General features: G+C 43.5%; 1 protein-coding gene across 4 annotated transcripts in view; it reads right to left on the bottom strand.

The window, feature by feature from the left end:
- RAPGEF5 (Rap guanine nucleotide exchange factor 5) overlaps positions 1–21,647 on the bottom strand; it is a 194,007-nt gene that overhangs the window by 14,126 nt on the left and 158,234 nt on the right. For 2 of the 4 annotated variants that reach the window (XM_082047112.1, XM_082047108.1), the window contains exons 26-28: positions 20,229–20,343; positions 1,798–1,917; positions 395–466 (exon numbers count right to left, since the gene is read on the bottom strand). In XM_082047112.1, the coding sequence (XP_081903238.1) occupies positions 1,833–1,917; positions 20,229–20,343 (200 nt within the window). In that variant the 3' untranslated portion in view covers positions 395–466; positions 1,798–1,832. Of the gene's footprint in view, positions 1–394; positions 467–1,797; positions 1,918–16,610; positions 20,344–21,647 lie in introns of those variants that run through there. The other 2 variants (XM_082047109.1, XM_082047110.1) reach the window with 2 other exon arrangements.

Raw genomic sequence — 21,647 nt, 5'->3', positions numbered from 1 at the left:
TTGTATATATTTTTTGTGGTTTAATTACTCCCTTTGTTGTTTTTTTCCCCTTGGTTAAAGAACAAGTCTCCAGATTGTTCTGTGATCTTTGTATCTATGCAGATTAGATTTGGAAATTAAGGAAACTTGCATCAGCTACATAATTAAGTACATAAAGAGGTCTGCCACTCTTCCTTGGTTTTTTATTACTAACAAACACATATAATGTGAAACATTTGGGCTTTTTAGGGTTTCAAGAAATATTTTCTGGGAAAGCCGTACTAACATCAAGCTGTATAAGTAATAAATTGGAGTTTTAGTAGAAAAGCTTTCAACATTTCCAGCCTTTCCACTCCTGTCCCTTTGGCATTACATCTTCAGCCCTTCCAGCTACTTTAAAGAAATATACACCTACCTTTTTTATGAGCCATTTTGTATGAGCATCCCTGGAGCGTGCTGTCCAAAACTGAGCTTATAATCAAGAAGGCTGAAAAAGAAACAAACCAGATCATACACCTGGGACTGGGAATGTCACATCCCTTCTTCATGACTGTTACAAAATCTTTTAGTTCCCACTGAGGTTTTTAGGAGGATTTGAAAGCAGAGCTGCTGTGGTACAGTTTGTCATAGAGATACTAATGCACTAATCCTGCAGACAGGTAAGAGGGGAAGACACAGGTCATTTGATTTGCCTCTATTTGTATGTGCAGTCTGTCTACACAAGCAGGTTCGAGGATGAAAGTTAGCCTGGCCAATACAGAAGAAAGACATCCTCCTCTTATGGTGAGTTCAACAGAGAACTTGACATGTGCCTCCAGACAGTCAAAAAAGTGCTTTGATGACAAGGCGTCTTCCCCAAAATCAATGTTAGCAATGCTAGGAAGGATTTTACAAAATTCTCCCCAAATTCTCAGTGGAAATGGAGATGAAAACCTCAGTTATTCCCAAGCCATTGCGTACTTCGCTCACAGGCTGCGTAGGACACAACCTGGGTCTCTACAAAGGAAAGAGATTTCAGGAATGGCAGCACCTGAACATGAGTCTGTAATGAGCAAACACAGCCCAAATTCACTTGCCTTTCCCACCGTGAAAGCACCATCCATTCTGCTCTGCTCACACTCTGATCTGGGGCTATTTTACACTATTGTGTGAATACAGCTCAGCCAGTGATCATAGCCCAAATTCCTATCCAAAGAGCCTCCTGAGCCCAAGTACCCCACAGGGGAGGCAACAAAAAGGAAAAGCAGAAATATTTTAGCATGGACCCAAATCCCAGGAAGACCCTGTCTCTGCCCAACATAGAGCTCACATTTTTTTCCACTCCCTCACCATGTCAGATGTCTCATCATCCTATTTCTAGGCCACTAATAAAAAGCTCAGTGCTATACCCAAGAGATATGCTTTCATCAGGGCTGCCATTTGAGGAGGAAAAAAAGGAATGGCTTCACAAATGCACTTCCATGAGGGTTATGTGGAGCTCTGTCATTCAATATTTCTTTGTAAAGCACTATGTGAATATTGAAAGGCTCAAAACATGCCTTTAGAAATTAATAAAAATGAATTTATAAGTACATTTGTATTTATTTTCCCTCCTAGAATCTGTCTCCCAGTTTGGACTTCTATTGGGAAAGTACTGAGACTTAAGGTGCATGTGGGGTCATTTCAGTCTGAAAGACAACTTCAAATGCACACAGGGCTTCCTGCTGGAGGAAGACTGAGCTCCTCTCCTAGACCTTACGCCACTACTTTTCACCCTCTTCAGGCTTTTTTCAGGACTCCTATTTCCCTTTAGCTTCCCTTATGTTACCAGTGTCTCACATTGTCAGCTCTCTCAGTTTACTCATCTATTTCCTTCAGTCAATATGCCACCAGCACTTCTCCAAATGCTCTTCACACGCCAATGTATCCTCAGGGCTTGGGCTTCCTAATCCTGGTTTTCTAAAGAAAGGAGACTGATGTAGTCATATAATCAATTTACCACTCAATACCCCAATTTTAACTCATTAATTCTTCAGTGTAATTGAACTTGATGTATAAATTTCTCATATATTTTCTGGAAAAGTTGCAGCTGGAGAGAAGGGAGAGGGCCAGCTTAGTATCTTCCCTCTTCCCCTGAAAAGCAAACAAGTGAGGTCCACCACATTGTCCACCAAGTTTGTCCTAGCCAGAGTCCAGCCAGACAGCCTGGCCAGCATGTGCCCACCTAGACTGAGCCATGGTGGACATAGCCTGATGGCCACCAGCAAAGAGTTGAGGGACCAGGACCCTGGAGGAGGCTGATGGGGGGAGAATCAGGGCCAAGGACAGAGGAGAGAGAGGTTGAGAATAAAATGGCGTATGGGAGAAACAAGAGCACTCTGTTGTAGTGAACATAAAGGGATTGAAAGTATAGAAATTAAGATAGAAATTGCCAGTTTAATTAACTGAAAACCAGGTTTCATTAATTTCACTGTTGACAGAACAATGTGTTTAACAAAGACATTCAGCATTTCAGTGGTTTTATAATGGTGGTTGGGGAAAATGAAAATAAGTGGATTTTACCTGAAATAATCGTGTTTTGCTAATGCAAACCTGACTTCAGCCTTGTTGGCAGCACTGAAATTTGCACTCCATGTTATTAAGGAAACTGTGTCTTCATGCAGAAACTGCAGGTAAAAGGTAGCACTGCCGCCTAGCTTTAACCCAGATAGTCAGTACTGGAGGTATTTTGTTAAAATGAAACTCTTGGAAGCAGGAACAAGAAAATAATCTGAAAAGTTTTGAAAAAACTGCAAAAAGTTTTTATGATCCCCATGCACCCCCACAGAATATCTTGAAATCTCGTTTTGAAAACCTGCTGTTTCAGGAAGGCACAAAAGGCATCACCATGGAGATGGGGAAGGAAAAGAAAAACCACTAAGAGGAAAACAAACAACACTTGCCCTGTTGCCCTCCTCCCCCAAAGGCGGGGGCAGGGCATCCTGCCCATACAGTACATGGCCCCATGGAGAAATTCAGTGCAGTGAGCACTAACTTCTGTCTACTGCTTAGAGGGGTAGTCAGTCCCAGGAATTCCGATGTCCTGGTTTACTAGTACATAATCTAATTTGTAGAGCTGACACTGTTCTTTAGCAAACTTGCTGTGCTGCATAACAAACTGGTTCATGGCACTTAAAAAAAAAAAGCAAGCACTTGTTTGACTCTTTTTTCCCTTGAAGATGTATACACATGTATATATTGCACATATATATGTGCATATATATGAAACTCAGTTTTTCATATCATAACATCTAATTAACATAAAACAATCACCTCTGCTGAAAGAGCCATAATTTTACCCAAATACTGCTGCATCTTCCTACCACCAGTGTGTGACATTTGTAGAGAGCAGCAGGTCAGATCTGGAAGCATGTAACAGGATTTGTGCTGTATTAAGTATGGAAAATAAACTAGAAGAAGCAGTTTGATTTTTCAGTGTTGTCTGCAAACATTGCCCTGTCAAATGGTGTGGAAATGGGCAGACAGTTTGACATGCAATTCTAAAAGGAAAATTCCCTGCAAAAATTAGAGCAAAATATATCTTTATTTCCTCCACCTTAAAAATATCTTTTTTCCTTGCTTTCCCCCTCCCCGAAAAAAATACCCTCTCCTTTTTTCCCCCTCTCCTGACACCCAGCAATTAATGCTCTTTTTTTAGTGACATTGCACACTATAGGTTGTGTGGCTGAGTGGATGCCTACCCCTGCTGAGCGATGAGGCTCCCTGCGGGGCACCAACAAAAAGCCCCAGTGTCTGACCCGGCTGGGCTCCTATGAATAGCTCGCCCTTTCTTTATTAAGATAAGAGATGTGCAAGCGCCTCTGTGTGCCGAATTTGGAGAGGGAGAAGATCTACATCTAGGCATAAATAGCACATCTCATGGAAATTTCAGAATGTGGCAGATGTTGCTTAGCCCCAAAGAGGATTGTCTGCAAGTCAGTGTGCAACATCATCAATGTTTCTCAATGATGGGACAACATAACCCCAAAACAAAATGAATAGCAGGTGTCAGAAAAGCCTACAGGTTGCTGTCTGAGGTGAAGGAGGTGTGGGACCTGGTGCCCAGGACCTTGCCTGCCCTCAGGGACAGCCTGGCATCCACCACCTGCCATGGGAAACCTGGAACCTTGGAAACAACAGGCCAGTGGTGCATGGGTTGCATAGCCAAGGGGTGGGAAGAAGCAAAGTTTCAAAACCTAAATTTCTGCAATGAAAGGGCAAAATTCAAAAGGTACTGACTGAAATACAAATGTGTTACTGATGTCAATAGAGACTTGGCCAGTGGCTTAACTCACCTGCACAAATTTATGTGGATTGGTACTTAAAGCTAACACTGTATCAAATTTCAGATAGCAGTCATGGCAGAAACTTTCTCCTAACATTGCATCTGATATGCCAAATACAACATACCACTCAAATAATGCTTTATTCTCAGTTTTCTTTGAGCTTAATCCTAATTGTATCTGGTACATTCAAGGAAGGGCAGGTCAGGGAGACAGAGGTAAAAATCTGACTAATGCTATCTGATGCATGAAGTGACACTCAGTTGCCTTGGGCATGATGGTGCAGAGTCTTAAGAATTCTAATACATATGAATAAAATTATTAAATAATCTACATTTTAATTGTGCAAGCCTGTCAATTGCAGGAGGATCATCTGGAAAGTAAACAGGAAAACAAAAGTCTGAACTAGCACTGCTGTACTCAGTCAAGTTACACTGAAAAGGATTCCTGAGGATATACAATGTAGAACAGAGCTTGAGTTCTTAGTTTTCCTCTCTTAAAATAAGGAAGCACTGACAGCCTTGCAAGAAGTTTTAGACAGTGGTCTAAACCTTCTGACAAGTTCCAGATGGAAGACGTGGTAATAACAGAGCTCTGATGCCTACCCAGCCTGTTTGCTGGGAGAGCTGCATGGTAAGGGCTGCGTACACAGAATTATACACCCTGTGTTCCTGTTATGCAGCCAGCCCATATTGCACCCTGTATTTACCCTGTAAAGTTCTGTAGGTAGCTGTTAAAGTATTAAAACCTTGATTTAAACCTTGCGATATCTGGTAGTTACTGCACCAAATGTGAAGGAATCTGGTTCATTTTCCACTCCTAAACAGAGCTTTTCATGCTCTTTTCAGTAACCCAGCAAAGTGGCTCACCGGCAGATAAGGACTTGCATAATGCTTTTCCAGAGACTGCAAAGGATTGTTTCAGGTTGCAGCACTGCATCTGAAGGGCTGACGTGTGGTAAAGATGCTGGTCTGTGGCTCAGGGTGCAGATGTTACAATCTGTCATACCCTGCAAGAGTGGTTTGAGGCACATCAGCTAAAACTGGTGCCAGTAAAAAGTCCAGGTGCTTAAAAGTTAGGGCTTGCCTCCCGAATCAGTGCTGGCTGTCACTCTGGCCAACTAGGCAGGGTGTCAAGAGCTCCAGGAGCTGCAAAGGGCAGCTCCAGAGTGATACAGACAATGACCACACACAGACCAGGAGGCAGAGGGCTCCGACACGAGTTTTCTGTGCCTGCACACCAGCAGCTCTCAGGCACTTTGCTAAAGAGCAAGCACCACTGCCACTCCAAATCTCCCGACAGCACCTGTACTTCTTTTTTCAGGTTAATAAACCTGATCCAACCGTGCCACACCCTCCATCTTGCATCTGCACCATGAGAATATCATAGCCGGAGGGATGAAAAGGGAGATCTGAGTTGCCCTTCCACCTCAGTGGGAAGGAGATCAAAGCTGTATCTGCCACCTCCTTGCAGCTTGCCTGGCCCGAGTGGAATGTTCATCTACTACTTCCTTTGATGTCAGAGGGAAAGATACAAGATTTGATTTCTGGGCACCACTGGGGACTGGGAAGTCCTGGAGGCTCAACGGCATGTCACAGGACTTTGTGAACAGGAGGATGGAGTCGCTGACCAAATACAGAAAGAGCTCAAAGCACAAGAACCAAGCCCCAGGATCCCCTTGCCCCCTCCCAATGTACAGCCAAGAGCCTTACCAGGATGCAGAGTCTGGCTCCCTCTTGTGCTCTCTCCTTTTAACAAATTAATTTAGGAAATACATTGCAGTGGAATATTTTTAACAGGTGGTCTAAAAGTGCTCCAAACATAGGGCTGGGGCCCTCACGCACAATGCTGTGAACTTTAAGCTGTTTGGATAAGGAACTCAGCTTCCCACTCAGTTGGGTAAGCATGCTTTTGGACGGGAAAATAACAGTGGAATAAGATTGCCAAAAGGGTTTTCACATTCCTAATCTTTTTGCAGAAGGCTTCTTATTACCGTTAAGTTGCAGCTTGTGACCTGTCAGCCTGGGATGCATTTGTACAGCCTGTTAGGGAAGCCACTTCTCTGCAGAGACACCTGCTTCAGCTCTCTACCAACACGTAGTTTAGACATTTCCAAGGGCAGAATGCAAACCATAAGACATGACATTTCTACTGTTTTACAGAAGGTGTCATTGTTGCACTGTTCTTTTTGATGAATACCTCACTAGTGTTCAACATGCTGCAAATCACTTTAGACAATGAATCATTTTTCTTTCTTATTCAGCTACAGTCTATCCCATATTAAGCTCAAGTTTAAATATTTCTTCTCACAGAACTTAACAATACATATAGAAAAATATCACAGGCAACTTCTTAATTTCCTTTTAAAGAAGATTTATCAAGTGTGTGCAATCTCACAGAATCTAACCTTAAAATTCTGGTAACAAAAGGAAATCTCTCCTTTAACTAGGTGCCAATACAAAGCATGTTGGAAAGAGTCTGACACTCATTATAGCATGCACTCTTTTTCCATGTCCAGCACGCCTGTGCTCAGGAATGCTTTGATCACAACATCGGCACTGGGAGTACAGAGGCTTCTGCGAACAAACGTGGCCCCAGGAACATGTCTAGCAGCCACCAGGAACCTGCTGGCTACTCCTATTCAGAGACATCACACCACTCATCACAAATACCCCAAATATCATGCCACTCTGAAGAATGCCCTACTTCTTGCTCACGGAATTAGAGCAGGGAAAATTGTTAACACATAAAAATAATGAGAGCTTAAAATATCTTCTGCTATGGTTGCTGAGGAATGGCCCAGGATACCAGATGCATGTGTCTTACTGTGATGTTATACACTTCTAGTTTAACCAGGACAACCCAGAGCCATCCCTGCCACTAGCGTTGCTATAGTTACATTTGATGTGATACCTTTGTTGCAGCACTTTTGCTTCAAATGAACTAAGATTATGATGATGACACTTCCCCGAATCAAATTCTGCCATAGACACTCACCTCAATCGCAAATGACTTTTGACGCTCCACATGCTTTCAGCAAGGCAAATGTGAAGCCAGGCCATAGAAACAAGAACAGAACAAGGTGAGGACCACTTTTCCCAGATAGAAACGGACTGTTCAATACCAAGAGCCTGCTACTGCGTGGAGAAAAAGTCTGTCAGAACTAAAATTATTCTTTCTTTGTTTGCAGCCAGATTAAGGAAATAGTAAATACTGGTTTTCAGATGTGGAATTCATCTGAGATTGCCCAGGGATCAGGCATATGCACCCATACCTTTTGACAGCATGTCTCTATAATATTCTGTGGCGCTCTCTCATATGATATGGGGCTGAGTAACGAATGGGTATCATCCATTTTTGGGACTGCTCCTGTCAAGGTGAGAGCAGCTAAAAAGCACTGCCAGCTCCAGCTACTGGGAACCTCAGTATATGTAGCCTTTCCTCAATCTCGGGACACCCTAAATGGCACTGCAAGACTCCTCTTTCACTGAGCTGAGATGGAATTTTTTTCTGCCTCTTTCCTTTTTGTACAAAAGAAACCCCACAAAACAAAAACACCACTACCCAAACATCACATCACATTACTTGAGCTCACTTCCACTTACATATTTGAAGTCAAGACAGGAAACTTGATCTGATTCCTTGCCAGCCTGCTTCAGGTAGAAATACCTCTTTATCGATTAAAAGGCAAGCCAATATATTTTTGTCCTAAAGTACACTTGTGTTATCTGCTTTGTAGATCAGTAGTTCTGCCTCAGATTGGTGCCATCCTGATATATTCAAATTGTCTTAGTTGGCCAAACAGAATTACAACCTCCATGATCCTTTCCTTTTGGAAAGGAAGCACTTTGCTTATGTTCTCTAAGTGAGCTTCAGAAAAGATGTTGTAAGGTAATCAAGCATTGATCTTTACATTGTAGGATAGAAATAAGACTGATGTCCAGCTTCTGTTCCCCTGAGATGCTCCCTTCTCCATACTAGAGCTGAAGACTAAAAAACAAGGAAACAGACAAAAATTACACCACCACCACCCCCAGTTAAATATCTAAAATGACACTGCTGTTTTACTGGTAGTAATCAGTTAGGAATGGGGCAGCAGGAACAGTAGGATATCAGTGTCATGTACAGAGCTCACAAATGGTCAGAGTCTCCTGTTTGAGATGCTGGAAGGCAATTCACCCTCTTTGCAGGGTCTACAAAAAGGCTGGACTGGAAAAAGACAGGAGGAAAGGACTATGATGTGGAACAAAGGAACTTCAGCAGAAATGACTTGGCTAGGGTGGTAAAAGCAGGAGATAGATTATGACCCTGGATGAATGCCTTGCTAGCACCACCAGGATGAAAAGCAAGGTGTACTAATGGTACCTTCCTCAAATGTGCCTACACACTGTTTCCTATGACCTGCATTTCTGCTGGGCAAGAGCTAACATGCATGAGGCAAGAGTTGGCTTCCTGCTGGCCATGGGGCAGCATGGGGATGAGGAGTGGTGGTGCACCCTCCTTTTTGACTCCCCCTCACCTCTCCAAGCTGCCCTCTGAGGTCCCTCACAGGCATATTATTATTTCTGAGCCTTTCATTACTCTTCCAGATTTGGTCAAAAAATGTCTCAAGTACCTAAAAAGCTGTCAAGGAGTAATATAGGACAAACAAATGAAACATTTTTCTTTAGAAACTAGGCTAAAAACGCTGCTTCTTTCCCCTGGACTGCAACAGTAGCAAATTCTTGCCCCCACAAGTACTTCCAATTACTCCAGAAGTGACTGCTGGCAGGAATGAGCACAAAGCTCAAAAGCAGAGTTTAGTCTCATAGATCTGTCAGCTGTCAATCAACTGACAGTGCAATCCTGTGCAAAAGACAGGGCATAATATTCTAGATTAAGTTATCTATTTTCTGGTCACAGTATGCTCTTGCTGGCATTCAGTCTGAGATACCGCAAGCTAGGAATACAAAAGTAACCCCTCTTTTTTCAATGAAGGGATTCACAGAAAAAGTGCATGCCTGCAAAACTCCATGCCTGCAGTTACGGACTGTGTCATCCACCTCCATGCAAGTCACCTTTCCTACTAATTAAACAACTTTGGTTTCCCCGAGTACACTTCTCAAGCAGCTGTCAGCCAGCTGTGGGGAGCAGAAGGGGTCATGGTGCAGGAGCAGCTGTGGAATGGACACCCTGCTTGAGAAGGGTCTCTACTCCAGAGGGAAAGATTTTCCAAGTCACTCCAGTTTCCTCAAAGGAAACTATGAAAAGCTTCAAAGTGCATGGAGTAAACAGCCCACCCAAGCAACACCATGGCTGCTGTGCCAAGGAGAAAACAGAATGACTGTCTGTAGACAGGCAGGCCATGTGTTGCCAGGCGGGAGGGGGCTGTGCGTGTTGTGCTGCTGCTCCTGGCCATCTCCGTCAGGCTCCCACCTCTTTTTGCCTTCATTGACTTTTGTTGACCTTATAATCAGTTTAGTGAGTGAGTGCAGGAGAAGTGCCCATGAGGACAGGCGAAAAGCAATCCAGATTGTGTCCTAGTTCCACGTGACCTTGGCCAAATCTCTCTGCCTCTGTCTTTCTGAAGTTTCTTCATCTGTGAAGCAGCTACAGCAACTCCTTACCACCTTCTGGTGACTCAGAGAATTTAACTGGTGTTTTCTGTGTGCCTTCAGATCCCTAATTTTCTTTAGCTGCTGTTCATAAGCACTCTTCTTCCCAAGTCCAGGGAAGAGTAAGTGTTAATAGTCCCTGTTACCACCTCAAACTGATCAGTGACTGTCACTGTGACCACAGTCATGATATCACAGTAACAAGTCTCTGGGGAGATCCATAATGAGCTCAATGCATTAGGCTCAGTGACATGGTAAAGTACAATTATTATGTGTGCATCTCATATATGAAGTTTATCATGTAGAGGAGGTTTGCTTTGGATATGATAATTTCCCCGCTTTGTGATCTAGCTTAGTGTGTGCAGACTTCAGAGCAGCAGCAGCAACACAGTGGTGGGAATGACTGATCAGGGCTCTTCCTAGTCCCAACTGACAGCTGAAGTCAGGAAAATATTTCCTAAAGTACTTCTGTATTAGTTTTTTGGAGACATTTGCTGAGTATGCACAATTTATCAAACAGTTACAGCTCAAATATTTTACTCTTTTGGATGCTTCTTCACAACTACATGATATGAATGTGACGAATTTTCAGTCCTACTCAGGAAGTTACACCAAAATCTGATCAGTTTTGATTTTGCTCAGAGTTCCTACACCTGCAGCTGCCTCTGACCAACAACAGACACGTTCAGCCTTTCTGAATGTTGATCCTTTTAGTAGACACTGGCTTATCAACCAGCAACTTGTAACACAACTGATGCCCAAATGTTTTCCTGTCTCATCTGTTTGCAGCTTCCATGTAGCAGCATGTGGTAGCTCCAACTGTGGCTCTAACTGTGCTCATGGGGTACTGCAGACATGGGGGATTCAGGGTGGTTAGCCCAAGGTGAAGAGGGCATGACCCAGGATGGCACTGGAGAGCAGACTGGCCCCCAAACACCTTCACCAGGTGCAGCACAGTGTCCTGTGCCTGCTTGAGTGTACAGAGGCCAGAACATCAGCATAGCCTTGCTCCACACCCCAGTGACAGAGGCATTTAAAAGCTCTAAACTCAGGAGCAACCTGTTTTCCTTCCATAGCGCAATACATTGGCAGCACATGGCATTTGGGATCAAAGCCCAGTACTGCTACAGAAAGCAGTTTAAGCTGTTTAGCTCTCCTCCTTATCAAAGTCTGGGTGAACAAAGTCACAAACTATCACCAAGACTGCCACGAGCACACGTACAACAGCACCGTCCAGAGAAAACTTGCTCCTCAGGCTCACAAAACTGCTGCTTTGATTAAACAGTGAACTCAACCTCATGTCATTAACCCAGCAGGCAGGGGATTTGCCTGCTTTTGTCAAACACACCCAGACAACTCCACAGCATGTTTGGAGAAGCTGCCCCAGACCCAGTGCTCACATTGCAGCCAACAGCTTTAGATGAGATGCTGACTCTGGGGGCTACTGACAGATGAGAAGGCAACAGTCTTTATTCCCATTAGCATCTGTCCTAAGTGAATGTGCACACTCATCATAAAGCCTGAAAACTAAATCCATCGGGAAACGTGCACAGAAAGGCTGAACAGATAATCCCATCAGTCCACTTAAGTGGGAATCTGAGTCAACAAACCTAATAAATTGGGGTCAGTGGACCACACAGATGACAGAGGAGCCTCTCACTGCTGTCTTATGTCCCACAGTCCCTTGAGGTCACACAGGCAGTTTTGATGCAATAAACTGTCTCTCCAGCCACAGGATTTCACCACTAGATGTCAATGGTATCTGAGCTTTCAAAAGAAAAAAGCAGGTAAGCTGCTGGAAAAAGTTTATTCTAGCTGTCAGCAGCTTTTGCTGCAACCAACCACAGCCATCCAAGCCATTTCTGTGTCAAAGTGGTAATGTACTCTTCGTAGAGACACTCCCCATAAGAACCCTGCCTGTCTTTTAGTAACACATGGTTCCAGCAGCTTCTTGTCTAGTTATTTCCAGGAAATGATAACTACTTTTGCCATGTTACTATCTCTCAAAGTCCCCTGAAAATCCCAAGATTTATTGTAAATCTTTCCTCATTTGCATTTCTGCAAAGCCAGACCAAGATCCCTGGAGTCACTCAAATTGCTCTGAGGCTTAATTCAAGTTAGTAAAAAGCAGGAAATCAAATTTGTTTGGCTAAACCACATTATACTCTTCAGCAGAAACTTTTATTTAAAAGTAAAGTGAATTATGTCACTTCAAGTGAAGTAAACCTCATCAAATAAACACTAAACAAGTGTGTCTAAATGCATTTTAGACACATGAGTTTTCTGCAAATTTGCATGTTATTTTCCCCTAACAGCCCTTTCCTGTTCTACCTTTGTTATGCTGGACTTCTTCAGATCATTCCCAGTCATGTCCTATGCCTTTCTGCTTTCTCTTACCATCACACCATTATCTACTTGGACTTGGAAAGTCCAACACCACCAATACCAACAATGTCCTGAAGCTGGAACATGTAGCTGTAGCCTCAAGCCAATCTGTAGCTTTGAGCCAAGGTCAATGCTGGCAACTGGCATCTGCCACAGCACCCAACACTCAGCACCCAACACTCAGCAGCCCTTCTGGTGTTGCACCATGACCAGAGGTGCTGGCCTTGTATGAAGACCAGCATCACTAGCATATAAAGCAGTTTGCAGTTTTTTTGCTGCTTTAAAGTATTCCAAACTGGATTCAGCAAGTACATTCAGTTTTGAAGCATAGCCAGGGACTCAGCCTAACAGCAGACATTCGAGCATTCGGAGTTTTTAAAACCAAAATCAATAGAATGTCAACTTGACTGCACACCGTCTTTCTGAATGAAAGGGAGAGACACCATTATGACACCAGCTGGCCTTGTTTTGATGAAAGTTTTTCCAAGCTGCTTGATGACAGGCACACGTGACAAGCCCATGCAGGAATCAGGCCCACGCGGCCTCAGTAAGAGTTTAATTGGTCATGAAGCAACACGAGCCTTCGCCTAGTGTTACAGAGAACTCCCACAAGCATTTGTAAAAAGCCTGTATAACTTACCAGGGAGGCACTTGATCTGAGGTTTGATCCTCACCATTCTTTGTCATTTCTAGGTCTGAATCATCCCTGTTTATACTTGCTGGTAAATTCCCCTCCAGCAAAGCACAGCTCTGTGCCTTCAAGCCATCTGTCACAGCTGGCGGTACCTCTCTCAAGGGGCACTTCACCACTTACGTTAAATGGGAGAGTTCTGCCACTGCCACTTCTCCCTGCTAAGTAGTTCTCCTGTCTAACTCATTCATCTGCAGAGGCAGCTCAGCACTCAGGAGGGTCAACGGCAGGACTTTTCCTTTCCTTTTTTTATTTGTTTGTTTTTGAAGGTTTTTGTTGTTGTAGTGCCATTTATCTCATGCATAATTACTGCAGCTTACAAAGAGGCTGTTTGCCATCAGTAACCGTTTTTTCTTTATACACTTATGTGGAGCAGTAGCAGTCACTCTGAAGCAGCTCTTACTGCCACTAGGGGTAGGAAAGGACTTGCACTGGTGACAGCAACAGCAGGAGACCAAGACAAAAACCCGAGCTGCTGAAGTTTTAGAAACCCTGACAACTTTCTGCAAGAAAACCTGTTCCAAAGGCCACACAATCTGTAATGCACCTCCTTGCACAAACCATTGTTTAAGACTCACCTATTCAAGGCAGGCCACCCCAGTGACTGTTCTTCAGTGTGGTTTAGTCAATCTGGTTCTGCTTAAAAACACCATGTCTTGCTCATGCTCTTCTCTAAACTTACATCGCTAAATCTACATTTTCATGCTAAAAAGGGTAAAGTAAGTTTTGTTCCCTAAACAAATCTCATTCTAAACTATGCTGATTCACTATTTCTTAGCATCCCCAGGACTGTTCTGACTCCTTACTATGGAGAGTGGAGCTGAAACCTTCTACAGGGGAACCAATAGCAACAAGACCATACAGAGCACTAAAACCAACCCACAAACAGTCCTACTTATACATGAACCCAGTAGTATCTGCTTTTCCCTGTGAAGTAACAACTTAAACAGGCAAATATCCAGATGCAATCAATCAGAGCCATGCAGAGAACACAAAGAGCTTCCCTCTCATCTGCTAAGTTTATATGACCTGCTGAATGGCTCTTCTCTCTCCTAATCCCAAAATTAGGTTCTTCCTAGGTTTTAAACGCATGAATTTAACTCTGGGATTGATTGTTTGGTTGGTTAGGTTTGTTTGTTTTTTCTCAATGAGGATGTAAGGACAAGAGCTGCCTCTGTCCTGAGGAAGTGGGACCTGGAAAGAGTCAGGAGCACGCTTCACAGAAAAGGAAGCTTCCCAAGGCTTTCAAGATGATGCCCCCTTCCCTCATCTACATGGGATAGCAGAGGGATGGAAAAATGTGCTGAATCCCAGTCAGTTCCCAAAATGCACGGGTTTGCAGAGTATGTGATGATCCTTACAAAGACCATGGTGCCTTTACAGGTAAGTGGCAGTACAGACCTCCTGGGGGGACACACAACTGCAACTGCATATTGGAAACACCCTTGAATAAGTGTCCATTGCAATGGGCAATCAAAATTAAAAGAAGGTGTGCAGACTGTATCCTTGCCATTCCTAGACCTCTGAAAGCCTCTGAAGCTCAAGCTCAACTTTATTAGGCTCTCTGGACCTTTAGAAGGGTCTTATGAAATCCACTGACCATCTTCTAGACAAAAGAGAAAGCAGAGTAGAACACTTCTGTTCTTGTTTCAAAAATTGTTCTCTTGTCCCACCTTTGCAAGCCTCCTTAATTCTCCAGATCTTAAATAAACTGCACTTCCTTATTCTTTTAAGTCTTCTACAACTACAGGTATTTAATGGTATTACTGTAGCACGTAGGGTGCCACCACAGAACTCTCCACTGTGAATGGTGGTCATTGTAGGTATAGAGGTAGACAGCATGTAGAACCAGAGGAAGACTTACCTTCTCTGGGTTTTGCTGTGTAACTCAGCTGCCACCCCCATGGCAGAAGTGAGCAGGACTCCAGGGCAGACACTCTGTGTGGCATGAAAGCCCACTGGGATGTGAAACACAGTAAAAATCTGAGGTTTGTTTTTCAGACTGAGAGGTTTTTTTCCCACCAAAAAGAGGCAAGCTGCAGAAGAAGAGGCAGGTGCCCTCATGCACATCAGTCACACTCTGTGCAGGGGGCTGTGCTGGCCCCAGAGCAAATGGCCCCCACCTGCTGCCTCTTACCTTCCACAGCTTCTGCAGGAACAACTCATCACAGGCCTCTCCAACCGCTGCAGTTAAAAATCATGCAATCCATTAAGCAGCTTAAATTGCAGGTCTTTGCCAATAAAGCTCTTTTTGAGAGGAATGAAGGAGCCCTTGTGTGAATAGATCAGCCAGGATAGTCTGAAGGGACAACATCTGGAGTGTAGCAGCCTCTTCTTGTGGCTTTTCTAGCACAGCTGGAGCTGTAGGGTAGGTATCCTCAGCTCTACACCTTCCCATTTGCAAATCATCTTAAAGGTATTGTCACTCTAACTTCTTGTGACAACCTCCCAGCAAGGCTGATGGACAGAAGGAGAGGCTTCCAGTGTAAAGTTAGCTGTTTGCATGCAACCATATGTGGCTTGAAGTAATCCAGCTGACTAACTGCAACAGGCTGGGAAAGACTCCCCAGGTGTCCTTCTGAGCTACACAGTGGGGAGCCATGATCTCCCAATGAAGGGACAGCGATGAACAGCTGGGAACATAAAGCCTTCAGCTTGCACAGCTGTATCTGGAAAGGGATGTCTGACTGTAGAGTATCTTTTAAACATCATTATAGAGCTGTGTCAACCATTTGGGCTTGTGCTGGTTTAATTATTCTACAGGGTGTTTCAAGAACTGAAATCACTGTATCTCTGCAACCCCAAGCTGCCCATAAATGAAACTCTTAGCACTTAAAAAGGTGGGACAAAGAGTCTCAAATGATTACTGCTAGATTCTAGATTACTGCTAGATGTAAATTTTTGTGTAATTTTAATATGTTGCCATCATGAAATATACTGTTTTGAAATTGGGTCCATATTTTTGAAACACCCTGTAGTTAAAATTCTCCCTACTTGTATAATAATATGCTGCCACCAATGCTTTGTAGGTCAGGCTTGAGACTAAGGTGCAAGCATTGAGAGGATTAAGTACTGCCTGTTTGTAAAGCACTTTGAACAGACACCACGCTGTAAGTACCAAGTGTTAAATCTGGGTGAAACAGCCAGGTTTGGCTTAGTGGGTTCCTATGGTCTGCAAGTGAATAGGGTGGAAGGACAGGACAAGCCTCAGCTGCATTACAGCACATTCGCAGCCCATCGTGGGCTCTGCCTTCCCCACTGCGGAGCAGCAGAGAGGAAACCACACCAGCAGGGATGCCTGATGACAGGGAAAAGCACTTGCTGTCCTCAGTAAGAGGATCAAGTGCTGATAAGCAAACTCCAGAGGATATCAAGATAGATCTACTCCTCCCCACTCCCACAGGGACTTCTCATGGTGGCTCCAGGCCCCTCTTAGACAGTGCTGTAATGATAAGGCACAGCTGAGACCCCATTAATATCATCCCTGCTTCTGAAACATAGTACCAGCAGACGATGGACAAGTAGCTCTGAACAGGTTCAGGCTACTGAGGCACCCACGTGGCAAATGTGAGGGTTCATGGAACTGAATGACTGGAAGTAAAACAATTCCATTAGGAAGAATAAGCACACGTGATACGCATGAAGGCACAGAGCCCAGACTTCATCAAGGTAGTTTTTATATTTTTAAAAGCAATATTAAAAAACACTGGAAAATGCAAGATAAGTGTAACAGTTGCTTCTACAAGTTTTAACCTTGTATTGCTTGGCCATTTTGACATATAAATTATTGCTTACTAGCTCTCATAAATACACAACACAATAATATGTACAGAGGCAGACAAGCATGAAATATGAAAAGGAAAGCATTGGCAATATTAATTCTGGTAAATCAGATTATTTCATACATACCAGGTTTCATAATGGTGGATAACTACTAGCTGTAGTCCCTGAGAAGTTAGGTAAATACCTTGATTTGGGGTTTTCTATTTTATTACTTTTAATGCAAGCTGACAGCATTATGGCACTCAGAGAGAACAAACAGGCAGGTGTTGTTACCTCAGCTCATTGACTTCATCTCGGTATTTAACAGTGTATAAGATGACAATAAATAGGCTATGTAAATAAATATTACTCTGCTAAAATGTTTAGTATTTACATCTTTGTAATTTACAGCAGCACATATTATTTCTCATAACACCTTTTTTTTTGCCACTGTCAGACAAATGCAATTTATTTCTATCCAAGATGGGGCCAGAATCAAAAAACTTTGTCATAGAAATACTAAATTTGATGCAACAAAATCCCACATCAAAGAGGTATAGGGTGACCCAGCTTTTTCCTTTGTTCTGTCTAATTACTCTTCCTAGTTACTAAAGAAAACCTGCAGAGTATTTAACCCCAGGTGCGACTGTGACAAACTGAAATTACAAGATTCATGGGCTTCATCCTAACATAAATGCACTACTGAATGCTTAAGGAAAAAAAAGTCACACAATATCACCAGTGCCGGACCCTGGCACAGGCCGTATAGTGTCCCCTTTCCCTTTCATGGGGTTTACTTCCAGTTCTGCTCCCAGCCACCACACCTTCAACTGCTTGCTGGTCTGCAGCCCAGCTCTGCAACGCCTCACCCGTTGAAAAAAAGACTCTGAAGGGCCTTTTCTTAATTAGACATACTAGCTACAGATTTAGACTGGTTGCCTCACCTTTATGGTAACAGTTATAAGGTCCATATTTTGAATGTGAAATTGATGCACCCACTTTGGCCCCTCAGACCAGAAATTTATATCCAAGTTACACAGACCACTATGAAAAGTAGTTTGTAAAGTTTTAAGCAGCAGTCTAATTAGCCACAACACAGATAATGACATTAATGCTGGGTATGTGCCTTCAAACTGATTTTATGCCAGCTGCAAGGGGTAAGCACTGCCTCATTTAGTATAAAGTTACAGAGGTGCAGACTGCCAATACCTCATCTGGCTTGAAACCTTCTGGTATGAGTTAACCCATCCATTGACTTCAACCATTTTGAGCTGGCAGAGTGAGGAGCTTTCAAGGTGGCTTTAGCATGCTTTCAAATCAAAGCCTGAGCACAGTCATCTTTCCGCTTCCGATTTCCCCCCCCACCCCGCCTTACTTTTTTCCCCTTCTTTCATTTCCTTGTTTTTTATTCTTCTCTGGCACCACTGCTGCTTCACCAGCAGTAACTATCACAACTATCACAGAGCCAAATGCAGTGAACTGAGAAACAGCCCCACTTTCTCACCCTAATGCTTCCTCTCTCACAGATTTCAACAGAACAAGTTGTGGACTAGAGTGTTACACCACATGTGCTAAAGCATGCAGGCTGGTCTACAGGCTCCTAAAAATAGCACCACAGTAAAAAAGATTTCACAAGGGGGAGCTCGAAACCCAGAAAACCACCCAGGTAATGCGGCCAGGGTGGGGATTTGGGGAGTGCTGTGGCCAGAGGAAGAGCTGCAGTAACACAAGCAAAACATTGTATCTGGTTTGTGTTCTTACACTGCAAAAAGGAGCCTGCCACAGCTAGTATACTCATCTGAATAGTTTTGGTCTGTTTGCACAAAAGAATTATTTACAATATGTGCAGTCACATCTACAGAAGAACATAGGAAATTTTTACTCCATGGCCAGCAAGAGTTTATTTTTTTTTCTTTTTACTGGGTAAAAAGAAGATTTTTTTTCTAAAAAAAACAAAACCAAAACATATAGTATTTGATAATAACAAAGTACAAGCAAATACACTTCTGAAACATCTGTTTCCTTTACAATAGATCTATACAATATTTCACAGATGGGAAAACTGAATGCATTCTACAGATTCCACCCCAGACTATTTGTTAAAGCCGATTTTTTTTTTTTTAATCCCATTAAACCAGAGATAATGCAATGATGAAGAACATGCTACTTCAGTATTCCCACATCTCAGTAAAGGACCATTTTCTTGGTAGTCTTCCTCATGTGGAAAACATACAATAGAAATGGGCAAGCAATGAAAAGTATCCTCCCTGCTCTGCAAAGGGACCGTGACTGTGAGTCAGTATACAAACACATGCCAGGCTGCATGGCATGCTGCACATCGCCCATGGCATTCACTAGATTATTTCAGGGCAACTTCTTAGCACTGAAAAACAGACCAACAGTGATGGTGGTGTTTAGATGCAGGTCAGCTGTAAACCAGATTTTAGAAACTGCTGCCTCAGTACACACTCAGAAGTAGTACTTTTAGCTACATGAGAATTGCTAGGGGAGAGGTGTGAGAGGGACAGGAGCAGTAAAGAGACCCTGATGCTGAGAACCTGGTGTGTTTGCAGGTAATTACACTGGTACCCTGTGAGGTGTACCCTTTTGTTCTTCGAAAACTAGAAGCATCTGCAAATTAGGTGAAGTTTTACCTGCTGAAACAGGAGGTGAGTTAGGAATGCATGTGGATCTAGGCATTGTCTCTGAATAGACACCAAGGAGGCTGTAATCCAAGCAGAAAACAAAGCTCCTGCTATAATAATTTGTAACACATTAGCTGCAGGAGCTGATGCTAAATCTGAGACAATTGAAAAGGAAGAAAATAACATGTTTTCAGTGTACAAACAATTGTGTCCATAAATTGCAACAAAAGCAGATTGGCTCCTACAGCAGATTCTTAAGGGGCCATAACAGCATGAACTGTTTACTGCTGACCTCCACATCACGACGTACTCTTGAGTTTCATCTGGTGTGCTTTCTTTTTATATTCCCATTCTTGGTTGTCTGCACTTATCTCAAATGAGATCCTCCAGGGGACTTGGGGGATCTGCACAGATTGCACAGTATTTTTGGCAACGACACTTTGGCAGCCTTGAATTAGCGAGGTACGTACTGTGGTGAACTGAGAATCAATCCCCTTGCCGCATGTTGCTTGCTGAAATGTTTTGCTGCTGTGACACGATGATTTCTTTCATTCTAATACTGGCAGAATCTGCATTGAAAGCTAGACTGGACCAAACAATATTTCCACAGAAACCAAGCTCCTTGAGCTCAAAGGATGCTGCTCCGCTCCCTCCTGTCCCGGTGACTAGCACGGATGGCACCACGCTTGCCCTGCTGCTCTGTGAGTAACTCCTTTGCGGGCTCTTGCCTGATTTTCCTGCGTATGTTGTGTGAGCTACTGATAAAACTCAGTAAACTGTTCTTATATAGGGAAGCAACATGCTTGGCATAAACATTCACTTAATTCAAAGTGCTGCAGTTACAAGGTTATACGAAGCTGTGTATGCTCACACTCGCGGCTCAATCCTGTGAGAAAGCTCAAACAGAGCTTGCTGGTTGTCGATGACATGCAGGTGATGGACGTATGGCTTCAGCTCATGATGCTCTTTTGAAGGAACTTCATTGCCTGCAAAACATGAGAAAGGGGATGGATCAGAAAGCCATGCTCTGTCAGCTTCTCTGTCCTGTATGTTACAAAGTCCCTGGTATGCCAACCTGTCAGGTGCTAGACAGTCATAAAAAGACAGCCAGTGATTCAAAGGACTTGTTGTTGAAGTGCAATGCATGAGGTAACAGCTAGATACAGAAAAGAGAAGAAAGAAGTAGGCAATTCTGGGCAGCCAGTATGCACAAATGTGGGACAAGTGGATGGCAAGAATCTGACTCTTCCCAGGTGGAAGATTTACTCTTGCTGGCAGTGCAGACAGCCTGTCCCCTGTGTGGTGGTTCAAGGTTTCCTTTGTGCTGCTCTGGCAGCTCAACAGGACCCTGAGCAGGGGTGGGTAACCCAGCCTGGAATTTTTAAACAACCTTAACACAAGTACACAAGACAGCAGGCCCCGTATAATTTCCTTCAGAGCAGGTGAAAGGTGACAGCGCAGCAGACGGATACAAAAGCTCTTCAGAGCTGCTCTGACAGGCTCCCACGTTTTGATCTGTTATGCTTTTGATTTCTGATTTAGTAACAGAGCCAAGAGTCATGCTGCCATTTCACAGGAGTTTACGTGGCAAGAGGAATTAGCTGTGGAACAGATAAATTGAAGGGTGGCTTGAACAGCAGGTGTTTTCTGTTACAAGCTTTACGCCCAACACTGGCTTGTGGGAACTTGCTGCTCATGAAACCCTCCAGCATGGCTGATGACCAGTGGAAGTGAAAAAGCCAAGCCCATGGCCACGAGACCCATCAAGACAGGCAGAGAAAACAACGAGAAATGTTTCCCACACGTTTGTGACTGATGACAAGTGAGTGAAGCTTGGAGAGCTCTGTTCTTGTCCATGTCCTCAAGGAATTTTTAATGACATTACCATAAATTAAAAAAAGAAAACCCCTCAAAATTCCCTGAACCAATCAGCTTAACTCAGACACTCCCTCCCTCTCCTTTGTTTCATGATCATCCTTTTCTCCACGCTCTCCAGCTACACCAGACACTTTCCAGGAACCGAGCATCCCTCTTGCTTCTAAAAAGCGCTGCATGGTGCTCTGTAGGTAACGTGGGATGTCAGTGCAGCCAGTTCTGCCTGTGGCTCCTGGGCAGCTGTTTGTGTCTGAGCAGCTATTTAACTTGAGAAATGTGGGAGAGAACAGGACAACATGATAAATTTGTGTCGGGATACAGAGATGACCTTTTCGTTCTGAGGGAATAGGATCCCAGCAGCTGTGCTGAATGTACTGCAAAACATTTGTATTACTCATTAATATCTGAAATGATA

Source organism: Streptopelia decaocto (assembly GCF_964273445.1).
Source record: "Streptopelia decaocto genome assembly, chromosome: 2".
In the NCBI taxonomy this organism is placed as follows: Eukaryota; Metazoa; Chordata; class Aves; order Columbiformes; family Columbidae; genus Streptopelia; species Streptopelia decaocto.
Note: the sequence above shows the minus strand (reverse complement) of the source record. Positions and strands in the feature narration are given on the sequence as shown.